At 42.9% G+C, this 27,446-nt stretch overlaps 1 protein-coding gene across 1 annotated transcript in view; it reads left to right on the plus strand.

Annotated features, from left to right (window-relative positions):
• LOC145400662 (uncharacterized) overlaps positions 1 to 27,446 on the plus strand; it is a 105,971-nt gene that overhangs the window by 55,017 nt on the left and 23,508 nt on the right. Inside the window, exons 6-7 of the mRNA XM_080273096.1 lie at positions 230 to 358; positions 16,471 to 16,704. Of these exons, the coding sequence (XP_080129222.1) occupies positions 230 to 358; positions 16,471 to 16,704 (363 nt within the window). The remainder of the gene's footprint in view (positions 1 to 229; positions 359 to 16,470; positions 16,705 to 27,446) is intronic.

Genomic DNA, 27,446 nt, shown 5'->3' on the forward strand with positions numbered 1-27,446 from the left:
CCACGGTAACACTTGGGAAGATGGAAACCATCTACCTGCTACCTTTTGGCAGGCCAATGGGTGCTACACTTTGGCCTAGGGTGACTAGGCACTATGTAGGATGAGGGCATCCATCTTCCCTGAGCTGGACACATGCTCTTAGTGCATACTGCACCAGAACCAAAGTAATTATAGTATTCAGCTACAGTAGCAGTCTTTAATATAATCACCTCCCAATATTTTTTCACAGCTGAACCGACAGCGAAGCACTGCGGCAGAAGAGAAGCGCTTACAGCGACTGAAAAAAACATACAGGAGAAAATTGAAGCTTCTCAATAAAATTGGCATCAGAGTGGACATCTTTGGACAAAAGAAAACGGTACAGTATATCTCACATATTACCCCCATTATACTTGGGTACAGTGGTAAATAGAGTTATGTACAGTGATCCCTCATTTATCCAGACATAATAGAGCTAAAGGCATGTCCGGGTAGTGACAACATCCAGATAATGAACGTTATTTCCCTACCACACCCAGACCCTACTTGTACCCACCTCCAACCTATACCTTACTTATTTGGACAGTACCGATGCATAATGTGGCAGTGTTTTCCTGTCATTCAGGCATATTTAGACATCAGAATATACATAGGAATATCCAAAGTAATGCTAAACACCAAGAAAGCCAAGCAGAAAAAACACAGAAAACCAAAAAACATTTAAACACTACTGTATGTACGGTACCCCTCCTAATTTTGGCAGTGTTTTCCAGTCATTCTGCTATATTTTGACATCAAAACATACTTAAAGTTATGCAGAATAATTTTCACCAGCAAGAAAACCATGCAAAAAAATACTGAAAACCAAAAAATACCCTACATATACACCACTGTATGTACAGTACCCCTCCTAATTTGGGCACTGTTTTCAGGTCAGTCTGCCATATTTAGACATCAAAACACACATAGGAATATCCAAAGTAATGCAAAACACCAAGAAAACCATGAAAAGTAAAACAAAAAACAAAAACAAAAAAGCACCCAAGCTATACAGAACTATGTACAGTACCCCTCCTAATTATGGCACTGTTTTCAGGTCACTCTACCATTTTTTGACATCAAAACACACACAAGATTATCCATATTAATGCTAAACTTGAAAACAATGCATAAACAACAAAAACCACAAAAAAACTGACTACGGTTTGATAGCTGTTGTCTATGATGAGTGATTGCTCCTGGGGCTCAAAAAAAATTCCATCCATCCATCCATCCATCATCCAATCCTACATTGCCCCATGAGGAGCATAGGAGCCCGGGGCTAGGCAGTTGTTCCCGACATTTAAGATGAGAATGACCAGCCTCACTCATCCCTGGGTGATATTACATGAGCAATCAACACCAACCATCCCTTGGATATAAACCTTCACCAGCTCAATCCGACTGGAGCGCAATAATTACCCACTAAAACCACCAGGCCCCAAAATCTGGTTATATGGTTACCACCCAGCGTACTAAATGGTTTCCTGGTGTACAGGAAACCATTTGGCTTGTCACTCAATGTAGAGTCACCCACAGGCTGAAGGAAGAGGAAAGAAAGAAGGACAGAAGAGGGAGTGTAAAGTCACCTGTAGGCAGAAGGACATGGAAAGAATGAAGGAAAGAAAGGCAGAAGAGAATGGAAGGAAAGAATAATGGAGAGGAAAGGGCAGACACCCGAGAGCAGCACTACATCGAGTGAGTGGATGGTGAGCGCCCCCACCTACCACAATCCATGGCCAAATGTACCGCCGTAAATTGATTATATTGGTATAAATTGTATACCATCGTCTTCGCTTGTGTTTATACTATATTATAAGCTAATAAAAACACACAAAACTGATAAATAAAGTTCCAGAAATGCAATGGTAATAGGCATAGTGTTCAGGAGTAAAACTCACCTTCATATAACTTCCCACCATCCTAGTTCAAAATTTTACCAACACCTTCCAAGAGCTCAGCATATGTCTAGGTGCAGAATTTCATGAGTTTTCTCGCTGTTACTGTGGAATTTCGATACGACCAATAGTAGTCAAGTAAACTGCAGAAAAAAACTTTGTAAACTCACGATTCGGTGTCATCACCACAGAGGAGGGTAGGGACTGGGGGAGCGGGGAGGGTATAGAGGAGGGACGAAAGGGGGAGAGAAGGGAGGCTGTGGGCAGGATTCTCCCTCTTCTGTCAACAGACGGAAGGGCGCTTTTGCCGTACATTTACTTGTGGCTTGCAGTATGTTAGACGCTGAGTGGCCACACAGAAACACAACTCACCATGAACGAGGGATTTTTGACCTGTAAAGAGGCGGACACCCGCTGTTGCCGAACATGTAATCGTGGTTTGTGGTCTGTGTTTGATGGAGGTGGCAGTTGGGAAAGACTTAGCCCCCGTGGGGCTGTGGCCGCGTGATGTTAGACATTCAGTGGAGAATGCATGCAGATGTTTTGACACTGCTTATGGGTTACAGTCATATTACTTGGATGCTGGAGGTTCGTTGGGGGTGATAGGATGAGTGCGCGACTTTGACCACTCGGTACAGGGGTGGATGGACATTTTAGCTCAGGTAGTGGGTTACAGACTACTTCCAGCTCACGGGTCGAGCCCAGCAGCCATGATACTGAATGTTCGAACATTTCAGCTTGCTGACCAAAGTTCTTGGGGACTTTTACATCCGGATAATAGCTAGTAAATTCGGATAATGATATAATAGAGCCATGGCCCAGCATCCGGATAATGAACACGCCTGGATACTGAGTGTCCGGATAAATGAGGGACTACTGTAGTTAATATACTGTATAATATAGTAAGCCTTTTATTGTTGTTGTGGTCTGAGGTTCATCTTCATGTGAATCCAGTGAATGACAGACTTAAGTTACCCTTCTCTTGCAGAACATCTTCCTCTTTTCAGGGATAGTAAAGGGACTTTTGTATAACCAGCTAGTTGAACCGCCTGGTTATATCAGTGCCACCATATGAAAGTGTCCCTGCCTAGCACTAGTGTAAGGCCTTGTTATATATCAGATGTTTTCCAAAATACCGGTATGTGTTTTTCATTTAATCAGTACTGTATACTGCGGCAAGTCAGTGTTTAGGCTTTAAAGGTAAGAATGTAACTTTAATTGTTAAACTAATTATAATATATTATGGACTTAACTGCAACAACAGACAAAAAAGGCAATGTATAATGATTACTTAACTTGTTGGTTAAATAGTTGCCGTAAGATGGGGAAATCGGGCCTTTTGCGAGGTGATTTGGCCTCAAGTATAGGGGAACACTGAAGATCAGTAGACTGATTAAATATTTATTGACAACTTTTACTGCCTGTAAACAGCATATACAGTAAAAGTCCAATTATTCGGCATCTGCGGGACCGTGCTGATACCAAGTAATCAGATTTGCTGATTTATCGAAAGACCTACCCACTCAGTACCTCATATGTATTGGTGAACACTGTCATCACTACTTATATCATTACTACAAATGTGTTTGTGGAGAGAGTACTATACAGTATACCATAATTATGATACCGTACAATACAGTACTATGCCTGATTCTGAAAAATATAGAAATTAGTGAACATATACAAGTGTAATGACACAGTAGGCCTACAAGTCACAGATAACACTCTGGACTGCTGAGTTGATACAGAATATTACCTACTCACTCAGTACCTTATGTATTGGTGAACACTGTCATCACCACTTATATTATTACTAATGTGTTTGGAGAGAGTACTGTATGGTGTAGAACCCCATGATTGCCGAGCTCATAATTAATAATTTCACTAGTTAGCAATTTCTTCCAAAAAAATAGTTGGAAAAATACAGAAAATAAACTGGAGGAATATGAATTGAATTGGTAAGGTGTTTCTTCTGAAAGTTTAATTTGTGTGTATATGTGAAAGATAGTGTTGATGCAACAGTAATGTATTCCATTAACCCCTTAATAACCCCCAGCGTTGAACAACGCTGTACAGTACCGGTGTCAGTGACGTTGAGCTAGCGCGAGCTACAAAAAACTGTGAATGTGGGAAGGGAGCGAAGCTCACTGGTATGTTTACATGACTCAGCACTACCATCCCAAGCAGTCAGGCAGTCACTTAATCTCAGATGTTTTCACCTATATGGCAAATATGCACTGTAATTTTAAGAATTCTTCTGTGAATTATGGCAAATCATAGGAAGCTAAAAAACACACATTGCTTGGTGCACCAGATGATTCTCTTCACATCTTAAAAAAAAATACATTGATGTTAGAAACTGTTAAAAAATTGTTCCGGGGCCAACTAGGGGTGCACGCAAATTTCTGAACCCACAACCATTGAGACGTTAAGCCATTAAGTCGTGCCTACAATTGTTTGTTTTCGGCGCAATGAAGAAACTTACTCTGCGTACACAAAGATGGATTTTGCATCCCAGTTTCCCAGATGTAGGTTAGGTTAGGAGTGGTTAAATTATTAGGTACAGTTAAGCTAGGTTAAGGTTAGATTTAGTTAAACACTTTGGACAGTCCCTCTCACCATTACGCTGACGAATCAAACGAGTCGTCACAGCTGGATAGCTAAAACAACAGGGAAAAAGATTTAACAAGAAACGCTTATTTATTGGTAATGCATTACAGTAACAGTGGTTCGTAGGCTACGTGGTTACTGGAAATTGTCATTTTCAGGGAAGCGTCAGGAATTAGTGAGGGGGCTTGGAATGTAACCTTTGCTAGTTTGGGGAGGGGGGAGGTTCCTGTACTGTATGATACTGTAACCAGTACAGTACAATACCGTAATCAATGCAGTACTGAAAAATATAGAAATTAGTGAGCATATACAAGTGTAATGAGACAGCACACCCACCGCAAATTAACTTAGGACCTACACACGGAATTGCTGTGGGAGAGTTGTTTGTCTTTGTGTTTCCACCTCTACCAAGTAAATTTCTGGGGGAAGAAGTAACTGGCAACTCCTCTGGTGTTGGCAGGAGGTGGTGAAACACTCAGCATGTCAGTGCTTGCCCAGAAGCGAGAGTGGGAGTACAGTATATGTTCCCTTCGCACCAAGCTTGCACCTCCCTCCTTTTTCGTATGCATTACTGTTTGCCCTGCTATTTTCCTAGAGTCGAGTTGTCATATCTGGAACGTACTGCTCAAGGGATAAGAGGGTCCCTATCATTGCATGGAGGCAGGATACTGTCCCTATCAACACGATTTGTAAACGTACTGGATGCGCAAAGTTGACCGTCATGATGATTCTTGCTGCAGCGCGCAGCCTGCTACCTGATGTCATACTAGAGCGCAAGCATGGTGGTGGAAAGAAGAGGATGACTTCCAGAGGTACAGATACGCTTCTGAAGAGGGAAGTAATCAAGATTCCTTGACTGACAGCAGCAGAATTGAAGAGGATGCATTTCCAGCTGTTATAAGACGTCTCAATTTGAACTATTCAACACCACTTGTAGAAGGAGCTGGGTTTGCCAAGCTGCACGGCAGCCAAGAAACCGCTTCTCACTAACCGCATGAAGAAGCAGGGCATTCGGTTTGCCAAGAAGTATGCTCAATGGACATCGGATGAGTGAAGAAAAGTTATGTTTTCCGATGAAAGCCATGCCTGCTGTAGTCAATGTGACCCTGCTTACACAGCGCTGACTGTTAACCTCTTAAGACTGCAATTGTTTCAGGCAGGGTACCTCCCACAACCGCAATTCGGGAGTGTTTTGGCGACTTTCACCAAGGGCAAATTGACTGTGTTTTGGCTAAAGAGGAAGAATTTACACACCTGACAATGCAATTCGTACCCCCATAGGCCTAATGGTTACCGCACAATCGCGCGTTAAAGTTAAAAAAAAGTTTATGATAGTTACCCCTTGAAAACAATCGAAAACATGAAAATGTTGATAACTACCTATTTTTCTTATTGAAACAGGTCATTTCAAAATATTTTGTCGCACCAACCATGAAAACAGGTGTATGTAGGTGTGGGGAGATTACTAGACTGTGGGGAGATAAAGTAGGCTGTGGAGAGTAGGCCTATACTGTAGGTAAAGGGGTTGGAAATAACCAGCTTTTCACATGAAAAGAAAGCACTTCATTGTGTTCTGTAATATCTACCAGGAAAACAGGTGCGTATGTAGGTGTGGGGAGATAACTAGTGTGGGGAGTAGGGCTACAAGACCTTGGTGGTATTTGGGGAGAAAAGTTTTGGCAACAACCAAATTCTCTTGAGGAAACCCTCCATTTCAGTGGGATTTGTCATACCAGCCATAAAAACAGGTGTGTAAGTAGGTGTGAGGAGATAAAACAGGTGTGGGGAGTAGCCCTACAAGGCCTCATAGTCATTCCAAAACTAACACAGACGCATAGAAATGTTTATAACCATCAAGGACATCAAAATAAAATTGAATAATGCTATAAATGCATGCATAAGAAAGAAAAAAAAGCAATAATTTGTTTTCGATTTCTCTTTTTACTGTCCCAACTCCACTTTACACATTTATCACACCATTACAATTATCACATTATCATTACACTTCATCACACTTATCATTACAGTTTCGGCAACAACCAAATTCTCTTGTGGAAACTCTCCATTTCATTGGAATATATCACACCAGCCATGAAAACAGGTGTGTTTGCACGTGTGGGGAAATAAAACAGGTGTGGGGAGTAGCCCTACAAGGCCTCATAGTCTTTCGAAAACTAACACAGATGGACACTACTCAGAGGTGCTAATCTGGGCAGATAGGGAATATGAAAAAAATAAATAAATAATAAGATGCGTCGTATGTAGTACAACGTACAGCATTCTCCAACTACGTATGTACAGAAACTGGTAGGTACGAAGTGAGAAATGAACAGAGTGAGGTGTAAAAATTTGAGAAGTAGAAATAATATGAAACAGGTACATACATCAGGCCAGACACTCGGGGGCCTGTTGGGGCTTGGAAGGGTAGTGAGGGACAAGGAGGGAGAGATGGGGTGGAGTTTGGGGGGAGGGATGAGGCTAGCAGGGAGGGAGGAGGGGCAAGAGAGGGTGGGAAGGGACGCAGGTTGTTGTGGGAGGAGAGATGCAGTTGTGTTGAGGGGTGGGTGATGGGGGACAAGGAGGGCATGAGGGAGCGGAGTAGAGGGTGGCATGGAGGCAGCCGAGAGGGGGGTGTCCCCCCACCGCCCAGGTTGGTCCGATCCCCCCTCACGCCACAGCAGGGACGAGTTCTCATTGGCCTGAAGCCATGTACGTCATAATCGTGGTGGAGCAACCGCTCTGCAATTTTTTACAGGCCGCATTCAATTGATGCGATAGGCATTTTGGCATAAAACTCAAATCGCATCAATTGATGTGATTAGGACTTAAGGGGTTAAGCGCCCACAATCAGTAATGGTATGGGGGTCTTTCTTGGGTGAAATGAGAATGGGAGGCCTCTACTTTCTTCATAAGAGCATGATGATGAATGGTGGCTGGTACATTCAAGTTCTGAAAGACCATTTGTTAAACTTTTTTGCTATTCGTGGGTGCAACTTTTTCATGCACAATTCAGCTCCATGTCATAGGTCAAGAAAGGTGACAAAATGGCTTCAGGATAATCGGATTGAAGTCCTCGACTGGCCTGGCAACAGTCCGAATCTAAACCTGATAGAAAACTGCTGGGCAAAGATGAAGAAAATCATGGCAGAGAAGAAGACACCCATTCTGGACAACCTCAAAACTGAACTGACAAATGTTTTGTGCAAAGAAATGTTCTTGTATTACTTTAGATATCTAGTGATTCCATGTCAAAACGCTTGCAACTGGTCCTGAAAAACAAGGGAAACATGATTTCATATTAATGAATGGCATTTCATGAACAACAACCATTGTGAAATACTATTATTTCTGTGTTTTTTAATACCTTGTAGGGGGAGATCCTGAGTCAGTTTGCGGTAGCTGTAGGTTTACAAGTCACAGATAACACTTCCTGGACTGCCGAGATGATTCGGAATATCAGCCGAACAAAGACTTTCATATATGGGACTATTTCTCAAAACTACTGAAGTATCGGATCTACCGAATAATCAGCTGCCAAATAATTGTACTTTTACTGTATGATAAGTTATATTTGGCAGAGTAACTAAATTAAAGTAGGGATTAGTGAGTCAGCTGGGGATTAAAAACCTTTTGTGGGGTAATTGGGCCCCATCAGATGGGGAAATTGTGCCCATATTTTTAATATGATTCTCTGTGCACATATTCCACTGTAACAGCATGTGCTAAGTAGCGTACATTTCTGTGCATTAATCTGTGACTGACTTTAGGACCAAGAACAGCATTGTGTGTCACTGCAAGCACATCTGAGGCCAGTGAACTGAAAAAGAGTTACACAGATGTTAAACTGGAACATGCTGCTCTGTTGAGGTAGTGGGTGAAGGTCTGACACTAAAAGGTGTTTGTAGGATGACAAGTTTGCCCATAGGACTTTCAAGAAGCATTATGTAGTACATGACAAACAAGTTGCGGGAAGGAGGAGAACCCTTCTTCCCAAAGAAGAACACGTATTGGACAGCATGCAACCATCTTGGTTGATTACAGATATGCATGTCATGTGTACGAATTATGACTTTGTCAAGCCATTTCTTGACAAGTTTGGGTGAGCCCCACAGTTCAATGACAGCATACCAGGTACTGAAAGGGTGTGCTCATTCATAGATAGGCACAAAAATATTTTGTTGCTGCGCATTTGTCAGAACATATCACGTCAGCATGCAGCACCAAGCAGCTAACAGGTACAGTCGACCCCCCCCCAATTTTTTTTTTTTTTTTTTTTTTTTTTTTTTTTTTTTCAGCAGCTGTCATGATAATATTCCACCTGAAAATATACAGTTGGCCCTCTCTATAATGATGTAATTAGGGGAAACCTTATTCGATAAAGGAGATAGCCCATTATATCCAATTCTCCCCCACCTGAAGTGGGATGTCAAGCACATGTTTGAAATTGAGTAAAGCAGCATATTTTAGTACTAAAATTAACTCTACCCATTTCACACTAACTTGGCCAGTAATTTCACACTTTTACACTTATTTCGCATCATTGTCATAGCACTTCTTCCTGACTAGTACAGTACAGTATTCATCCATCCATCCATCATCCAATCCTACGTTGCCCCATGAGGAGCGTAAGATCTCGGGGCTAGGCAAGTTGGTCCTGACATTTAAGATGAGAGTGACCAGCCTCACCCATCCCTGAGTGGCATATGTGAGCAATAACCCCAACCATCCCTTGGATATAAACCTTCACCAGCTAAATTCGATTGGAGTGCAGCAATTACCCACTAAACCACCAGGCGCCATAATTTGGTTATATGGTTACCACCCAGCATAGTAAATGGTTTCCTGTTGAACAGGATACCATTTGGCTTGTCACTCAGTGTAGAGTCACCCATAGGCAGAAGGAACAGGAAAGAATGAAGGAAAGAAACACAAAAGAGGGAGTGTAAAGTCATCTGTAGGCAGAAGGATGAGGAAAGCATGAAGTAAAGAAAGACAGAAGAGGAAGGAAGGAAAAGAGGGAGGAGAGGAAAGGGTAGACAACTGAGAGCAGCACTACATCGAGTGAGTGAATGGTGAGTGCCCCCACCTACCACTCAGTACATATTACTCGTTTTGTTTAGTTTCGTTTTTAAAGGCTCCAACATGCTTGCATGCGTCGGCCTTGGTCACCTAATGGTGGCTCTTCATGCTGCACGATCCATTGCAACCTCCCTGTTCACTCCCTTAACCTTGAGGTCACCCTTAATGACCTCGTCCCATGTCTTTCTCGGTCTACCCCTCATAACCCCACCCCCAATATTAACACTTCTCACCTTCCTTACCCAATTATCATCCCCCATCCTCTCCACATGTCCAAACCATCTCAATCTACCCCTCCCCATCACAACACCAATACACTCCAGTCCCATCCTACCTCTCAACTCTTCCATCGTGAACCCAGCCCCCCCCAAACCTTGCACGCAGGGACGCACTACACATCCACCTTATCATTGTCATTTCTGTATGTCTGAGCCAGCGAATAACCTCCTCCTTCACTGCCCAGGTCTCACTACCATACAGCATTACACTCCTAACACATGCTGCATACAAAGACCCCTTAACATGTAGGGAGAGTCCTCTCAATGTCAGGAGAGGCAAGAGCTCCCTGAACTTCTTCCAACCACTTCTCACCCTAGCCACAGAGCTAGCTCCAGCCCCACCTCCAGCACACAACATGTCTCCCAAATAACAAAACTCTTCCACACACTCAAGAGATTCACCAGCAAGTTCAATTCTTTCACGTCTGACAATCTCCACCTGCTCTCCCCGACACGCCGTACACATAAAATCAGCATTATCTCGCAGTCTACCTCTGATACCACTACATCTCTTATGCACCCATTTATCACAAACACCGCACAAGATGGAATTCCTTCCCACACCCTTGTGGCAAACTGCACATGGCCACTCTCCCTCGTGTTTGACAGTACCTCCACCAACCCTAGATATCATCACTTTTATTTTATCTGCATTTACCCTTAAGCCCTTGTGCCCCATTTACTGTAATGTATTAATTATTACAACTTAGCAGTCACAGTTGGGAAGGGCTGTTTCAGGCCAGGTTGGAGTAGAAAGTAGGAAATATTTTTACTGTAACCCATTGTGCCCCATTTAACAGACGTTGTTCGTTATAGCCGACGGAAGTTTGGTGGCCTTCATAATGTCCATTAAATCCAATATCCATTCTATCGAGGTTCATTGAAGCGTGGGTCTGTTGTAATACAAATGTCATAATCTAACGAAATATCATAGGATGTAAAATACTCACTGCAAATACTTGATCCATACATCCTCTGCCACTCCTAAAGCCACCCTGTTCATCACTCACCAGGACTTCTGAAATCTCTCTTACTTTCTCAGTAATAATTCTTACATATACTTTCCCTACCACTCTCATGGCATAAGTTTAATGAGTATGGTAAGGAAGGTATATGGAAGAATTATTACAGAGAAAGTAAGAGAGATATCATAAGTCCTAGTGAGTGATGAACAGGGTGGCTTTAGGAGTGGCAGAACTTGTGAGAAGGACCATGAGGTGTTTATGGCATTCATGGATCTGGAAAAAGCATACTACAAAGTAGACAGAGAGGGATTGTGGAAAGTTTTGCGCATGTATGGTGTAGATGGTAAGCTGCTAGGTGCTGTCACGAGTTTTTATGATGGTAGCGAAGCATGTGTAAGGGTTAATGGGCATCTAAGTGAATGGTTCACGTTCGGTGTGGGCGTGCGACAAGGTTGTGTGATGTCCCCATGGTTGTTCAATATGGGCGTATAAGTGAATGGTTCATGATCGGTGTGGGCGTGCAACAAGGTTGTGTGATGTCCCCATGGTTGTTCAATATATATATGGATGGGGTGATGAGAAAAGTAAAAACATGAGTAATGGAGAGAGGGATGGCGCTGGTAATGAATGGTGATACATGGAATATCTCAAATTTGTTGTATGCTGATGATGCAGTACTGCTTGCAAGTACCGGACAAGAACTTGCTTGGCTAGTACAGAGTTTTGCTGATGTCTGTGAGCGTTGTGCCTTGAGAGAAGAGTAAAGTGAAGGTTATTGAGAGAGAAGGTGACTCCCAGTGTGATGTCACAGTGAATGGAGAGAGACTGGAATTGGTGAGAGAGTTCAAATACTTGGGTACAGTGATAGAAAAGAGAGGAAAATGTGCAAAAGAAGTTGAAAGCAGAGTGACACAAGGAAGAAAAGTAGCTGGTGCAATGAAGGCCCTGGTAAGAAACAGGCTTGAGTGTTGCAGCTGCACGAGGCTCACATGAGAGAGTGTTAGTGCCAACGCTGACATATGGGTGTGAGACTATTGTGTGGCATGAAAATGAAAAGTCAAGAGTAAGAACAGTGGAGATGGGACTGCTGAGGAATGTATGTGGAGTACAGAGGGTGGATAGGATACGAAATAATGTGACTCGTGAAAGGTGTGGAGTGAGGAAGTCAGTGGATACCAGAATTGAAGAGTGTCCTGAGATGGTATGGTCATGTGGAAAGAATGGATAACAAAAAAGTGGTGAAAAAGGTATACCTGAGCGAATTTGAAGGAGGGAGGAAGCGAGGTAGGCCAAGGAGAAGGTGGAGAGATATGGTGGATAAGTGTTTGAGGAAGAGAGGTTTGGAAGTCAGTGAGGCTAGGGAACTGACAAGAGATCGAACTGGTTGGATGAATGTTGTGAGGAGAAATGCATGATCAAGGATTTTGGCACCCCTCATGAGCATGGCAGCATCCGGATTGACTCAATCGTATACGTTTGTGTGAAGCTGCAGAATGTGGTAAATGTTTTTGGCGTATCCGGTAGAGCCAGGATTCTGGGGGCTTGAATAATGAGTGAATGGAAGTGTGGCCTATTTGGATTGGGCAAGTTTTGTGCTGTCTGGACATTGCTACTCCTCACCCTCCCCTTGGGTGGGAAAGGAGGTCCGGATGATGATGATGATGATGTAAAATACTATCTTATATAAGTATGATTTGTAAATTGTCTGATTTTATTTAAAGAGGGCCAAGTTACCCCAAAGCCAAAGGGCAAACAGGTCCCCATATGTCATGACATATCACAGAATTACTTTAATAGAATAAGTGTGCAACTTTAGGTCATATAATACTGTACCACTGATGTACAATCAGGTAATATAAATCATGTATATATTTTGGATGTTAAAGTTATAGGGAGCAAGGTGTGTGTGCAGCAACACAAGTTGTTAATATGTGACATTGTGCTTAACCCATGGATTGTGCAGTTACCTTTTTTTTTTTTTTTTATCTCACCCCATGGTGTGCAAAAAATTAAGGAAATTTTTTTTTTTTTTTTAGTTTTTTATTATAAACTTGAAGATAAACATCCAGGGCATCATCTGGTGAAAAAAAAAAATCTCTTTCTCTCCGTCTTTGCATAGGGCCATGCATAAGAATATGTGCAGGTGTAATGAAAAAATGAAAAAAAAAAAATCAAAAACATTTTTTTTTGGTTTTTGTTTATTATAAACTTGAAGATAAACATCCAGGGCATCATCTGGTGAAAAGAAAGAAATCTCTCTCTCTCCGTCTTTGCGTAGCGCCATGTTTAATTTTGCATAGGGGTCAAGTTGTTTACGGTGATGCACGGCCAGCACAGCCTGAGCTGTGGCTCGCAATCCATGGGTTAAGGAGCAGGGGATGAAAAGCAGGACCAATGCACCTGGGAAGAAAATGTGGAAGTAGGAAAACCAAGCAGTAAAGGCTGCCTCCTATAAGGAGATGAGTAGAGTGGTGGCTGAACAGGGAGCACAGAGTTCTCAAGAACAATCTCTTGGGAGACTGATTCAGGGTGTGGATGAACAAGGGGCCCCCCCAAGATATAGTGTAACTTGGTGGTGGGATGAGGATCCAGAAGCTGCAATTAAGGAGGAAAAAGTCTTTTCTGGGAATGGAAAAGGGGTGCTAACAAAGAGGAATACTTGGCTGCCAAGCATAGAGCTAGAAGAGAGGTTTACAGGGGAATATCTGAGTCTCAGGGACTTTTACTGGATAACCTAAATGGTTTGGAAAAGAAGAATATGATATTTAAGATGTCAAATCAGATGAAGAGGGAAAAGGGGGATATCATAGGTGAACAGTGTGTGAAGAATGGTGAAGGCAAGGTGGTGGTGAACAGTGGGGATATTAAAGACGCCTGGAGAGAGCATTATAAATGGTTGTTGAATTAGGAATTTGACTGGAAGGGGGAAAGTTTGAAGCCAGCAGATCCAGTGTTGGCCCTTGGCCTTTGATGGACGCTGCTACTGTGAGCAGGGCAGTAGGAAGAAGCAGGTGGGGAAGGCAGCAGGTGTGTCTGAGTTGACTGCTGAAATCCTGAAGGCCTCAGGAGATAAAGCACTCAGTTAGTTACTGACTTGATGAATACGATTATATATGAGCGTGTTGTCCCAGATGATTGGCTGAAGAGTGTGATTGTAAACGTGTACAAGGGGAAGGGTGATGCTCTGGAAAGAGGAAATTATAGAGATATAAAGCTTTTGGACCAGATAATGAAGTTATTGGAGAGAGTTCTAGAAGGTATGATTAGAGAAAGAGTGAACATAGGTAGGATGTTTTTGGGTTTATGCCCAGCAAAGGGACCACTGATGCCATATTCAGTGTTTTCAGGAAATATATTTCGGAAAGAAAAGGGATCTATACTTTGTTTTTGTTGATTCAGAGAATGCCTTTGACAGTTCCTAGGGAGGTGGTGAAATGGGCAGTGAGAAAGCTTGGGATCAAGGAGTGGCTGGTCAGGGTGGTTATGGCCATGTAAGTGGGTGCTGGCATCCAAGTAAGGGTGACTTGAGATTTGAGTGATGAGTTGTCCGTGAATGTTGGTGTGCATCAGGAGTCAGTCTTGAGCCACTTGTTGTTTATCATGGTACTTGAAGCCCTCCCACATGACTTCAGAAATGGACTGCTGTGGGATATGTTGTATGCCGATGATTTGGTGTTAATTGCAGAGATCGAAAGGGAGGCGGAGGAAAGATTTAGGAAGCAGAGGGTTGGTGTGGGGCACAAGAGCTTGAGAGTAAATGCAGATAAAACAAAGGTGATGGTATCTAGGTTGGTGATGGTACTGTCAAAGAAAAGGGAGAGTGGCCATGTGCAGTTTGCCATAAGGGCATAGAAAGTAATTTCATCTTGTACAGTGTCTGTGATAAGTGGGTGCATAACAGATATAGTGGTAGACTGTGAGATAATGCTGATTTCATGTGTGCTGTATGTTGGAGAGAGAGCATGTGGAGATTGTCAGGGGTAAATGGATTTATCTTGTTGGTGAGTCTCTCTGATATGTGGAACAGTTTTGTTGTTTGGGACACATGTTACGTGTTCGAGGTAGGGCTGGAGCTAGCTCTGTGGCTAGAGTGAGGAGTGGTTGGAAGAAGTTCAGGGAGCTATTGTTTCTCCTGACACTGAGAGGGCTCTCCCTCCATGCTAAAGAATCTTTGCATGCAGAATGTGTTAGGAGTGTAATGCTGAATAGCAATGAGACCTGGGCAGTAAAGGAAGAGGATATTCGCAGGCTCAGACATACAGAAGTGACAGTGATTTGGTGGAAGTGCAGTGCATCCTTGAGTGCGAGGCCTGTGAGGGCTAGGTTTACGATGGAAGAGTTAAGAGGTAGGATGGGATTGGAGTGTATAGGTGATGTGATAACAAGTGGTATTTTGAGGTGGTTTGAGCATGTGGAGAAGATAGTGGATGACAGTTGGGTGCAGAAAGTGAGAAGTGTTAAGGGTAGGGTTGCGAAAGGTAGTCTGTAAAAGACCTGGGCGTCATTGAGTCTGACCTCAGGGATAAGGGACTGAATAGGTAGACTGACGGAAATCAAGCAGCATGGAGAGCCGCCATTAAGTAACCAAGGCCAAAGCATGCAAGCGTGTTGGAGCTTTTAAAAACGAAACGAAACGGTGTGTATGTGTCATTACTAAAAGGGGGGGGGGGGACCTGATTGCCCCATCTGATGGTATAGGTTTTGCATTAACGTGGCCCAGATTTTTGTCGTTTGTGGCTTATTACACAAACTTCAGTGACAGAAAAATGCAGTGCTATGACTCTGCATCTTTTCCATGGCACTTGTTCATGATAAGCATCATATTCTAGTGTTAATCAATTGCTACAACCTAGCATTCAAGATAGAGAGATGACAATTGTAGACCAAGTGAGAGTTAAGAGAGCATAGTACAGTAAAACCTCGATATAATAGATTCAATAGACCGGAATTCGCTTTTATCGGACTCGGGGAGCTACCGGACTAAATTCCTCTATATTGGAAAAAGTCTGATAAAGCCAGGAGCAGTACGAACTGCCTGACCACTTCAGCTGTGTTCACCACAATAAGGCAAATAAAAGACAAGTTTATCAGTGTGCAGTACATTATTATTAAATATATTATACCATTTGATTAATGTAGTGAAGTTATAACCCAGTAAGTCAGAACAGTTTAAAAACTGTTCATGTGATCCGGACTAATGTCTGATATATCAGAAAAAGTCCGGATTAGCAGGGGAAAGTCTGGATATCGTTTTTATTGGAATTTCGCATTTTTCGGAATGGTTTGGGCCCCAATTAGTCCGTTATTGTGGGGTCTTACTGTACCTCTTTTACTGGTCTAGGCGTAATGTTATTTTAGTCTGGTTAATCATCTCTGGGGGGTACTACCATGTGAGCAAAATGTGGCCACAGGCAAGATATCTAGCCTTAGAGTTAGACACCAAGCTGATAACATTGTTTCAGATTATACTACATATCATGGATTCCCCCTCCCCACCCACCCAAAAAAAAAGTTTCCAACCACTGTTTGGACTGTCGCAGGTTTTAGCACCTACTTTACTTTCCAATCCATAATGCACCCAGATTGATATTCTGTTTAACCACTTTGTGTCCATTTCTGTAGAGACGTGGAAAGGGTAAGAAAAAACCTGCCTCTGAAATGGCCAACTTGGCAGTCACTGATGAAGAAATGGAAGATAGTGTGCAGGAGGAGGAGATGGCTGAAGCATGCCAGGAAGATAGTGTGCAAGAGGAGGAGATGGCTGAAGAATACCAGGAGGATAGTGAGCAAGAGGAGGAAATGACTGAAGAATACCAGGAGAAATTGAAGTATGCCAAAGCAGAATTGGCTGCAAAGGTGACTTAGTGTTCCTGAACTTGATTCTTCTTATTTCTCGACTCTCTGTCTTCAGCATTCCAGTCATTCTCTGACTAAATGTATCTGTGCTGTTTACTTATCCCCCAATTCTACTGACAGTGAAAAAATCTTTGACTACCTTACTTCTACGATGGAACACATCCTATCCATTTCTCCTTTCTCTGAAATCTCTATTCTAGGAGATTTCAATGTTCACCACCATCTTTGACTCTCCTCTCCTTTCACTGATCCACCAGGTGAACAAGCCCACATCTTTTCTATCCATAATGACCTAGAGCAGCTTGTACAGTGCCCTACCAGTATCCCTGACTGCCGTGGAGAGAATTCCAAAATACTTGACCTCTTCCTTACAGCTAATTCTTTTGCATACACTGCTAATCTTTCCTCTCTGTTGGGCTCCTCTGACCACATCCTTATCACCTTTACCTGTCCTGTTGCTCCAGTATGGCCTGTGGACCCTCCAAAAAAACATCGGTTGTGGCACTTTGGAGCTGCTGATTGGGAGGCCCTCAAACAGTACTTCATTGATTTTCCCTGGAATGATTATTGCTTCCATGGCTGGGAGCCATCTGAGTGTGCCATGCGCATTACGGAGTTTATTCTCTCGGGCATGGAAGCATACATTCCTGTCTCATATCCTCTGAGTAATCGAAAGATACGTTGGTTTAATCACACTTGTTCTAATGCTGTCCACAACAAGCAGAAAACCTACAAATGGTACCGGAGCCAACCCACCCCTGATTTTCATCTTTTTTTTATGTTTCTGCCTAGAATCATGCTAAGTCTGTTCTTTGCTCTGCTAAAAATAATCTCATCCATATTAAATGCCCCTGTGGTAGGTGGGGGCACCCGTCATCCACTCACTCAATGTAGGGATGCCATATGGTCTCTACACAGAGTGACAAGCCAAATGGTTTCCTGTACCTAGGAAACCATGTACTCTGCTGGGTGGTAACCATATAACTGGGGTTTTTGGCCAGGTTAAGTGTTCCCCAGATACCCCCATCTAAAGTTACTTAATCATGGCAAACGTTTCAGTGAGCCACTGAGGGCCCAGTACCTCCTCAGGGCCCCAACCAAATGGGCAGATTTGCCTGGCCATGTGGAATGTGAGAGGTGTTAATGAGGAGAGCAAGAGGGTGAAAGTTGTGCATGTGTTCAAAAGTGCAAAATATATTGTGATGGCATTGTGTGAAACAAAGCTGAAAGGGTGTGAAGTGGAGAAGTGGGAGAGTGTGAAATGTGTAAGATCAGTCATGAATGGGCGAGGAAGATGCAAGGAAGGAGTTGGTTTGTTGATGAATGAGGTATGGCAGAGTGGAATGAGAGATTACAAATGTGTCAGCTTGAGGTGAATGTGTGTCAGGTTCAAGTTTGAGAAGGTGTTAGATTGTAGCGTATGCCCCGGTTGATGACAGGAGTGAGAGAGAGAAAGGCAGGTTTTAGGATGAGCTGGATGAAGCAGTGGGAGAAATGCCCAGGAGCTAGGAAGTGATCATTATGAGTGATATGAATGGAAGAGTAGGCACTGGTCCTGAGGATGACATAACGGATTGTAATGGAGTACCAGGAGAAAATGGGAAGCAACTGAAGGACGTGTGTCAGGAAAGGAGATTGTGCATTTGTAACTCATATTTCAAACACAAAGATGCACATAAATATGCATGGTATAAAGGGAATAGGGATCATGTTGAAAGGAGCCTTGATTTTTTGCTCGTTGAGAGGTCAGTGCTGGGAATGGTTGCTGATACAAGGGCCATGAGGGGATGATGTGGAGGTCTGTCTGATCATATGATTGTGGTGTGCAAGATCAAGCTGAGAGGAGTGAGGTGTACCAGGAGAGAAAGGAGCAGTCCAGGAGAAAGACTGAAAGTCAAGAAGCTGAGGCTTTAAGAAATGGCAGATGAATGCAGGACCAAAGTAGAGGAGGAGTTGGAATCAGTGAATGGGAATGAAATGGATCTGGGCATCCTATGGAATGCATATAGGGGTTGCTTAGTTAGGAATGCTAAAGTGGTGTATGATGTGGCAAGAGTAATGACAAAGCAGAAAAGTATGGCATGGTGGGATGAAGAGGTTAAGAGAGCAGTGTAGGAAAAAGAGGAAGAAGTGACTAGAGTGGTTACAGGACAGGGGTTCAGTTGAAATAAAAACTGAGTATATTGAGAGCAAGAAGCACATAAAGAGACTAATGAAGAGGAAAAATAAGGTAATTGATGATCTAGGAAAAAAAATTAATGCAAATTACTCTGAAAATAGGAAGTTATTCTTGAAAGAGGTGCGGAAGTGTAGAAATGACAGCAGAAAGAAATGTGAAAGTGTGAAGGATGGAAGTTGATTATTAACCCATGGGGATGAAGTAAGGACCAGATGGAAAGAATGTTTTGAAAGTCTGATGAATGGGAATAGAGAGAGCAGAGCTGCTGTAAGCATGTTTGGTTCGGGGGGAATGCAGAGAAGGAATGCAGTGCCAGGAAACGTGACACTCTCACAGGTGAAGAATGCTTTGAAGTGGCTGAAGAAGGGGGAAGCAGCTGGGGTTGATGAGGTGTATGCATAGATAATTAAGTGTAGTGAAGAGAGGGGAATGAAGTGCTTGTTGGAGATATGTAAGAAGGCATGGATGAGGGAAACTGTGCCAGCAGAGTGGAAAAAGGCTGTGATTGCACCCCAGTGCAAAAATAAAGGTAAGCAAAGTGAGTGCAAGAATTATCATGGCATAAGTTTATTGAGTGTTGTAGGGAAGGTATATGGAAGAACTATTACTGAGACAGTAAGAGAGACATCAGAAGTCCTAGTGAGTGATGAACAGGTTGGCTTTAGATGTGGCAGAGGATGTGTGGATCAAATATTTGCAGTGAGACAGCAAGTGGAGAAGGTGTGTGAGAATGACTGTAAGGTGTTTGTGTCATTTATGGATCTGAAAAAAAGCATACAACAAAGTAGACAGAGAAGGATTGTGGAAGGTGGAAGGTTTTGGGGGAGGCGGTAGCTGAATCAGTAGAGAGGCGGCTTGCAGTCCTAATGGACCCAGGATCGAATCCCGGCTGGGGCAGGGAACAGTTTAAGGATTTGACTTTCCTACAAAGCAGACTTTCCTGATCTACAAGATGACCCGCCGACATGTCGTAAAAGTACCCCCGCTAATACCAGTACACCAGTCCTGTATGAGACAGCCCTAGCATGTACTCAATATGGACGGTGGGTGTTAGTGCCGAAGTGGTGACATGTGGAAGTGTAGGAGGACTACTGGGCCTTGGGATAGGCCACTGCCCCCAAGAAATAGGCCCTGAGCCTTTGCCCAGAGTTGGACACGTAAAAAAAAAAAAAAAAAAAAAATGTACAGTGTAGATGGTAAGCTGCTAGGTATCATCAGTAGTTTTTATGTTGGCAGTGAGGCATGTGTAAGGGTAATAGGCATGTAAGTGAATGGTTCACGAGTAATGTGAGCTTGCGACAAGGTTGTGATGTCCCCATAGTTGTTCAGTATATATATATGGCTGGGATGTTGAGGGAAATAAAAACACTGGAAAATGAGAGAGGGATGGCATTGGTAATGAATGGTGATGGATGGAATATCTCAAATTTGTTGAATGCTAATGGTGCAGTGCTAGTTGCATATACCAGACAAGAGCTTGGTAGACTAGTTTTGTAGATGTCTGTGAGTGTCGTGCCTTGAGAGTAAATGTAGAAAAGGGTAGTGATTTTTATGTAGAGAGAAGGTAACTCTCAGTGTGATGTTACAGTTAATGGAAGGAGACTGGAATTGGTGAGAGAGTTCATATATCAGGGTACGGTAATAGAAGAGAGAAAAATGTGCAAAAGAAGTGGAAAGTAAAGTGACACAAGGAAGGAAAGTAGCTGGTGCTATGAAGGCCTTGACAAAAAACAGAGGCTTGAGTGCTGCAGCTGTGTGAGGCTTACATGAAGTTGTGTTAGTGCCAACTTTAACATCTGGATGTGAGACTATGGTGTGTCATGAAAATGAAAAGTCAAGAGTAAGAGCAGTGGAGGTGGAACTGCTGAGGAATGTATGTAGAGTACACTCGACCCTCCATTCCCCGTACCCCGAATTCCCGGATTTCAGATTTCATGGACATGGGCTGAGGCTGGACAATATTTTCAAATGCCGAACAAATACCCACACAAGTCTGGGATTATTACAAAAGTCCGGCCATTATTCTTTCATATAAAACTATAAGCAGTCTGCTACACAACACAGTTTAATTTTAGCAAGGTTTAGACTTGATAAAGGCCATTCGTAATACAAACAAGAAGATATTTTCATACATGAAAAGCATCAGGGCCACCATCCTGCTTCACCCCACCAGTTCCTAACTCGTGGCAATAACCCATTTGCCTCGTACCTTTTTCGTGTGCCACTATAAATAATTTATTGGATAACACAGTAAATTTTAAGCCGGACTTGGACACAAGAAAGCTCATAAGTAATTTTTAAAAAATATTTTCTTATGGACAAAGTCAATGGTATCCATTCCGGCTTATTTAGCTCACCTGACTCAGTGTGACTAAATACCAAATTGGCACTTTTCATTGGAAAATATTTTAATTTGTTTTGCCACAGAGGCTCATACATACATAATTACAGTACCCTCGCTTCCAGTACGGTATTTTTGTCAGACAGTACTGCCGTACTGGACAAACAGCAGACCTTATGGGGAAAATGAATAATGTCAGACAAGCCTTGAAAAAGACAAACAGCAGACCTTATGGGAAAAATGAATAATGTCAGACAAGCCTTCAGGATCCTGGGGAGGCCTCTCTGCCTCAACCTCCCTCATAAATCCCTCATAGTCACACACTGACATCGTCGTCTTCGTCATCAAGGGGAAGTACAATATTGCAATGTGACTGGCACACAAACGAGGAAGGCATACTGGACTGGTGCATCGGTACTAGGGAAACGTTCCTCAGTGTTTGTCATCTTCCTGCGCCCATGCGGGTAATAGTACTGGATCCAGAACGTTAGTAATAGAGAAGAACTCATCGGATTTGGCCCACTGCGTGTCCGATCCATACTATCTCAACAAATCCGTACTACAGTAATGAATTATTTTATTTTTTTGCTGACCATACTGGACAAGTATAGTACTGGACAAACACGTACTGGACGCGAGCGTACTGTATCTGAAATCTGCTAAAAAAAAATTGTACTTAATATAACTTAGTTAAAAATTAGATTTCAGAGCTAAAATGCACCAATGTTAGAAGATATTTCCCCGTCAGATCGTCAGTACGCCTTGACAGACTTCTATTTTGCGTAAATATTTATTTTGAGTACAAAAAAATGTATCTGCATTGTCTATCTATCTATCTATCTATAGCCCGACGCCCTAATCCCAAAAAGAGTGGCCGCAGACAAAACGCCTCCAAGTCGCTCTGTCACCCACCATTTGACTACCCTCTCCCCAACTCACTCCCCCATCCCTCATATGCCTCTCAACTCCATCCCTTCACCTCATCCTCGGTCTTCCCCTCCCTCTCCTTCCCACCACCTCACCTACATACACCCTCTTAGTCAGTCTTTCATTCTCCATCCTCTCCACATGTCCAAACCACCTCAGTGTATTTCTCCTAATCTTCTCAGCCACATCCACATCCAGCCCACAACGTTTTTTCACTTCTTCATTCGTCAACCTGTCCCTCCTTGTCACTCCACATGCTCCTTTCAGGTAATTCATTTCCACTGCTCTCACTCTTGACTTGTTCCCCTCGTGCAAGGTCCATGCCTCGCTTCCATACGTCAGGGTAGGGATCACAATACTATCATGCAGTGATTTCTTAACGTCCATACTCACCTCTCTATTTCTCATCACTGCCTTCAGTGAATCAACAACCTTCCTTCCCTGCTGTACCTTTTCACGCACTTTGTCCCCCAAAGTTCCATCCTTACTCATCACACTACCCAAGCACTTGAATGCACTCACATTCTCCATATCCTCGCCATCCAGGCTCATCGTGCATTCTGTGACTTCATTCCTTTCAAACACCGTAACTCTATTCTCGTTTACATTAACATTCAGATTCCTCTTCATACACACTGTCCCAGATTCATTCACCAAACCTTGCAACTCCCATTCATCTTCACCTAACAATACTGTATCACCAGCAAACAACAACACTGGAATCTTCCAAATCTCACCCTCATTCAATAGAGCCAGCCCCACATCCACTGCCCTACCTTGCACCTCCTTTACAACCCCATCCATGATAATATTAAACAGCCATGGAGACATCACAGAACTCTGTTTCAATCCCACATTGAGATCAAAGAACTCACTTAGCTCACCATCCACATGCACCGTAGCCCTAGCTCTTTCATATATACTCTTCACAGCACTCAGCAATTTCCCTTCCACTCCATATATTTTTAATACCTTCCACATACCTTGTCTTTCTAATTTGTCATAAGTTTTCTCCAAGTCCATGAAGGCAGCATACACTTTCTTTCCCTTCTCTAGATACTTCTCCACTAAACATCTTAGAACAAATATCTGTTCTACACACCCTTTTCCCTTCTTAAATCCCTCTTGTTTTTCTCCAACTTGCTCCTCAGTTATATGCCTAACCCTATCAGTGAGTATTTTGCCATATATTTTTTCAGTCACACTAAGAAGTGATGAGAAGGGTGGGTGGTGAACTGAATGAAAGGAAGGCAATGATTGATTATGTGTGTGTGGATGAAAGGATGCGAAGATGTGTAATGGATGCAAGAGCTTATAGAGGTTGGGGGAGTGGACTTTCTGACCACTACTTGGTGGTGGGCAGAATTAGGATTCAAGTAAGATGGAGGAATAGAAGAAGGGAAAGACGAGAGGAAGGAGTAGTTGCAAGGAGAGTGGAAAGGTTACAAGAGGATGAGAAAAAGGCAGAGTATAAGAGAGAAGTGGAGGAACGATTGGGCAAATATGAATTGGAGCAGATGGGAGACGTGGAAGGTGTGTGTAGGATATTTACAGAAGAAATATGTGCAGCATGTGATGTGGTGTGTGGAAGGAAGAGAAGACGGAGGGGGGTGCAAGGAACAGCGTGGTGAACTGAAGAGGTGAGACAGGCTGTGGCACAAAAGAAGAAGGCATACAATGAATGGATGAGAAATAGGGGCGTGGAAGAAGTTGAGAGGCGGAAGAGAGAGTTATATGTAGAAAGAAAGAGAGAGGTGAAAAGATTAGTAAGAGAGAGTAAGAAGAGAGTGGATGAGGAATTTGGAAGGAATTTGAGTGTAAAGTGGAGGGACTGTAAGAAAATGTTCTGGAAAGAGGTGAAAAGAGTAAGACAGGGTGGAAGTGAAGTTAGCAGGGGAATGAAAGATAAAAATGGTAGATTATTAGTGGAGAAGGGAGAAAAAGTGAGCAGATGGAGAGAACACTTTAAGGAATTGTTGAACATAGAGGATGGAAGTAATGCGAGTATAAGTGGCTGGGGAATGGCTGGGAGAAGGAGGGAGGTGAGAAGACAGGAAGAAATCAGTAGGATAGAAGTTGTGGAAGCAATGAAGAAAGTTAAATCGGGGAAAGCCCAAGGAATTGATGGAGTGTGTGGTGAAATGCTGAAGCATGGGGGAGAGATAGTAGTAGAATGGATGTGAAAGAAGTGCAGATTGGCCTGGGATGAAGGTAGAGTCCCGGAGGATTGGAAGTCAGGTATAATTATTCCCTTGTACAAAGGAAAAGGGGAAAAAGAAGTGTGTGGTAATCATAGGGGCATTTGTCTTCTTAGTGTAATAGGAAAAGTGTATGGTAGGATACTTATTGACAGAGTTAGAGAAAGAACAGAGAAATTAGTTGGAGAAGAACAGGGAGGCTTTAGAAGGGAAGAGGTTGTGTAGAGCAGATATTCATTCTTAGATCTTTAGTGGAAAAGTTTCTAGAGAAGGGAAAGAAGTTGTATGCGGCTTTCATGGATTTGGAGAAAGCATATGACAGGGTGGATAGACAAGGATTGTGGAAAGTGTTAAGAATATATGGAGTAGATGGGAAGTTGTTGAATGCTGTGAAGAGTATGTACGATGGTGCGAAGGCTGCAGTGCGTGTTGATGGTGAACTAGTGAATTTTTCTCTTTGAAAGTTTGGTTGAAACAGGGATGTGTCTTGTCTCCATGGCTGTTCAATCTGTACATGGATGGGGTAATAAAAGAGGTACAAGGTAGGGTAGTGGATGTTGGAGTGGCCCTGGTGAGAGAGGATAGTGTTTGGAAACTCCCTGTACTGTTGTTTGCAGATGATACTGTGTTGTTGAGTGAAGATGAAGGGGAGCTGCAAGGCTTGGTGGATGAGTTTGGGAGAGTGTGTAAGAAACAGAATCTAAAGGTGAATGTAGGGAAGAGTAAAGTGATGGTCTTTGAGAGAGGTGAAGTCACTGAATGTACAGCGAGCTTGGAAGGTGAGGAATTGGAAAATGTGAATACGTTTAAGTACTTGGGTAGTGTGATGAGTAAGGATGGAGGTTTGGAGGGTGAAGTGCTTGAAAGGGTACAGCAGGGAAGAAAGGTTGCTGGTTCTTTGAAAGCAGTGATAAGAAACAGGGAAGTGAGCATGGAAGTGAAAAAGTTACTACATGACAGTATTGTGATACCAACTCTAACGTATGGAAGTGAAGCTTGGACGTTGTTGGAAGGACACAAGTCAAGAGTGAGAGCAGTGGAAATGAGTTATTTAAGAGGAGCCTGTGGAGTCACATGGAGAGACAGGCTGACGAATGTGGACATAAAGGAGCGTTGTGGTGTGGATGTGGATGTGATAGGAAGCATTATGAGGAACACACTGAGGTGGTTTGGCCATGTGGAGAGGATGGAGGGTGAAAGACTGATGAAGAGAGTGTATGTGAGTGAGGTGTGGGGGGGAAAAGGGAGGGGGAAGGCCAAGGATGAGATGGAGGTATGGGGTGGAGAGGTATATGAGAGAGGGGGGTGAGTTGGGAGCAGGGCAGTGAAATGACGGGGGACAGGGCGATTTGTTTGTGGCCACCCCAAACAGGATTCAGGCATCTGGCAATGGACAGATAGATAGACTAAGAAGGCAAATACCCCTATGGTTACCACATACTTCTCTCTTCCCTTTTCCTTTGTATAAAGGAACAATTATACCTGATTTCCAGTCCTCTGGAACCCTTCTCTCTTCCCAAGCTAATCTACATAACTTCCATATCCACTCCACCACAATCTCACTCCTGTACCTCAGCATTTCACCACACACTCCATCAATTCCTGGGGCCTTTCCCATCTTGATCTTCTTCATTGCTTCCACTATTTCCTCCCTACTGATCTCTTCCTCCCTCCTCTCATCTCTCCTTCTCCCAGCCATTCCCCAACCACTTATACTCACACTGCTTTCACTCTCAGCATTCAACAAATCCTCAAAGTGCTCCTTCCATCTCCTCAATTTCTCTCTCTTCTCCACCAACAATCTATTATTCCTATCTTTCACTCCCCTACTATTACCCTTTTCACACTGCCTTACTTTCTTTACCTCCTTCCAAAACAATTTCTTACTCTCCCTCCATTTCACACTTAGATTCCTCTCAAACTCTTCATCCACTTTCTTCTTGCTCTCCTTCACCAATCTCTTCACCTCCCTTCTCCTGCTCACATATACCTCCCTCCTCTCTCTCTCATCTTCTCCCCTACCTCTACTCGCTAACAATTCACTATATGCCTTCTTCTTTTGCTCCACAGCTTGTTTCACCTCATCATTTCACCATGCTGTCCCTTGCACACCCCTACACCTCCTCCTCACTCCACAAACCACCTCACACTCTGCATTGTAAATCGATATTTATACAAAACAAAAGTCTGTCAAGGCAAGTTGTTAGGCTAGAAGCAAAACACTTCTGCTAACTTTAAGAAATTTTCGCTCTGAATCCTGGTTTTCGAATAATAATTAAATTAAGCAAAAATTTTTGACGGGAATTCAGATAATTAGGTGTGCAAACCTATATGGTGAAAAGATTAAAATATTTTCCAATTAAAATTGCCGATTCGGTCCAAGATTGATACCACATTCAGTGACTGTGTGTTTGTATCTCGGTCAGCTGATGAGTGGTTGGCTCACCATGTGGTGTTCCATTCCTTGTTCATTTTCTTCTTTTTCCTCAGCTTTCTGATCTTCTATAATATCCTTCACATTCTCATCAGCGGCTGTCTAACTAACCATTCTTAGGGTTGTAGCGAGCAAAGCACCGCTATTGTGTCAATGTTGTTATTATTGGTATTGTGTCAGTGATATTATTTTATGTACTGTGTATGTTAGTTGTGTTGGAATAGGTACCCTACATTCCAGAATGCTCTAGAATATTTGAATAATTGCTGGACAGTATTGGAGAATTCAGACAAATTATGATAAAAGTCTGGGGAATGGTATGTGGGGTCGGATTTTTGCGATACCCGGACATTTGGGGTTCCTGGACTGGCCTCCCCCCTCTTTTAGTCCGGCAAATGGAGGGTCTAGGAAGTCTGTGGACACCAGACTCAAAGAGAATGTACTGAGATGGTTTGGTTATATGGAGAGAATGGATAACAAGAGAGTGGTGAAAAAAGTATATGTGAGCAAATTTGAAGGAGGGAGGAGGCGAGGTAGGTCGAGGAGAAGGTGGAGGGATATGGTGGATGAGTGTGTGAGAAAGAGAAGTATGGAAGTTGGTGAGGCTAAGGGACTGATAAGAGACCAAGCTGGCTGAATGAATTTTGTTGGGAGAAGCGCATA

The sequence above is a fragment of the Coenobita brevimanus genome, chromosome 53 (assembly GCF_032717465.1).
Source record: "Coenobita brevimanus isolate Jiangsu-jjx chromosome 53, ASM3271746v2, whole genome shotgun sequence".
NCBI classification, from domain to species: Eukaryota; Metazoa; Arthropoda; class Malacostraca; order Decapoda; family Coenobitidae; genus Coenobita; species Coenobita brevimanus.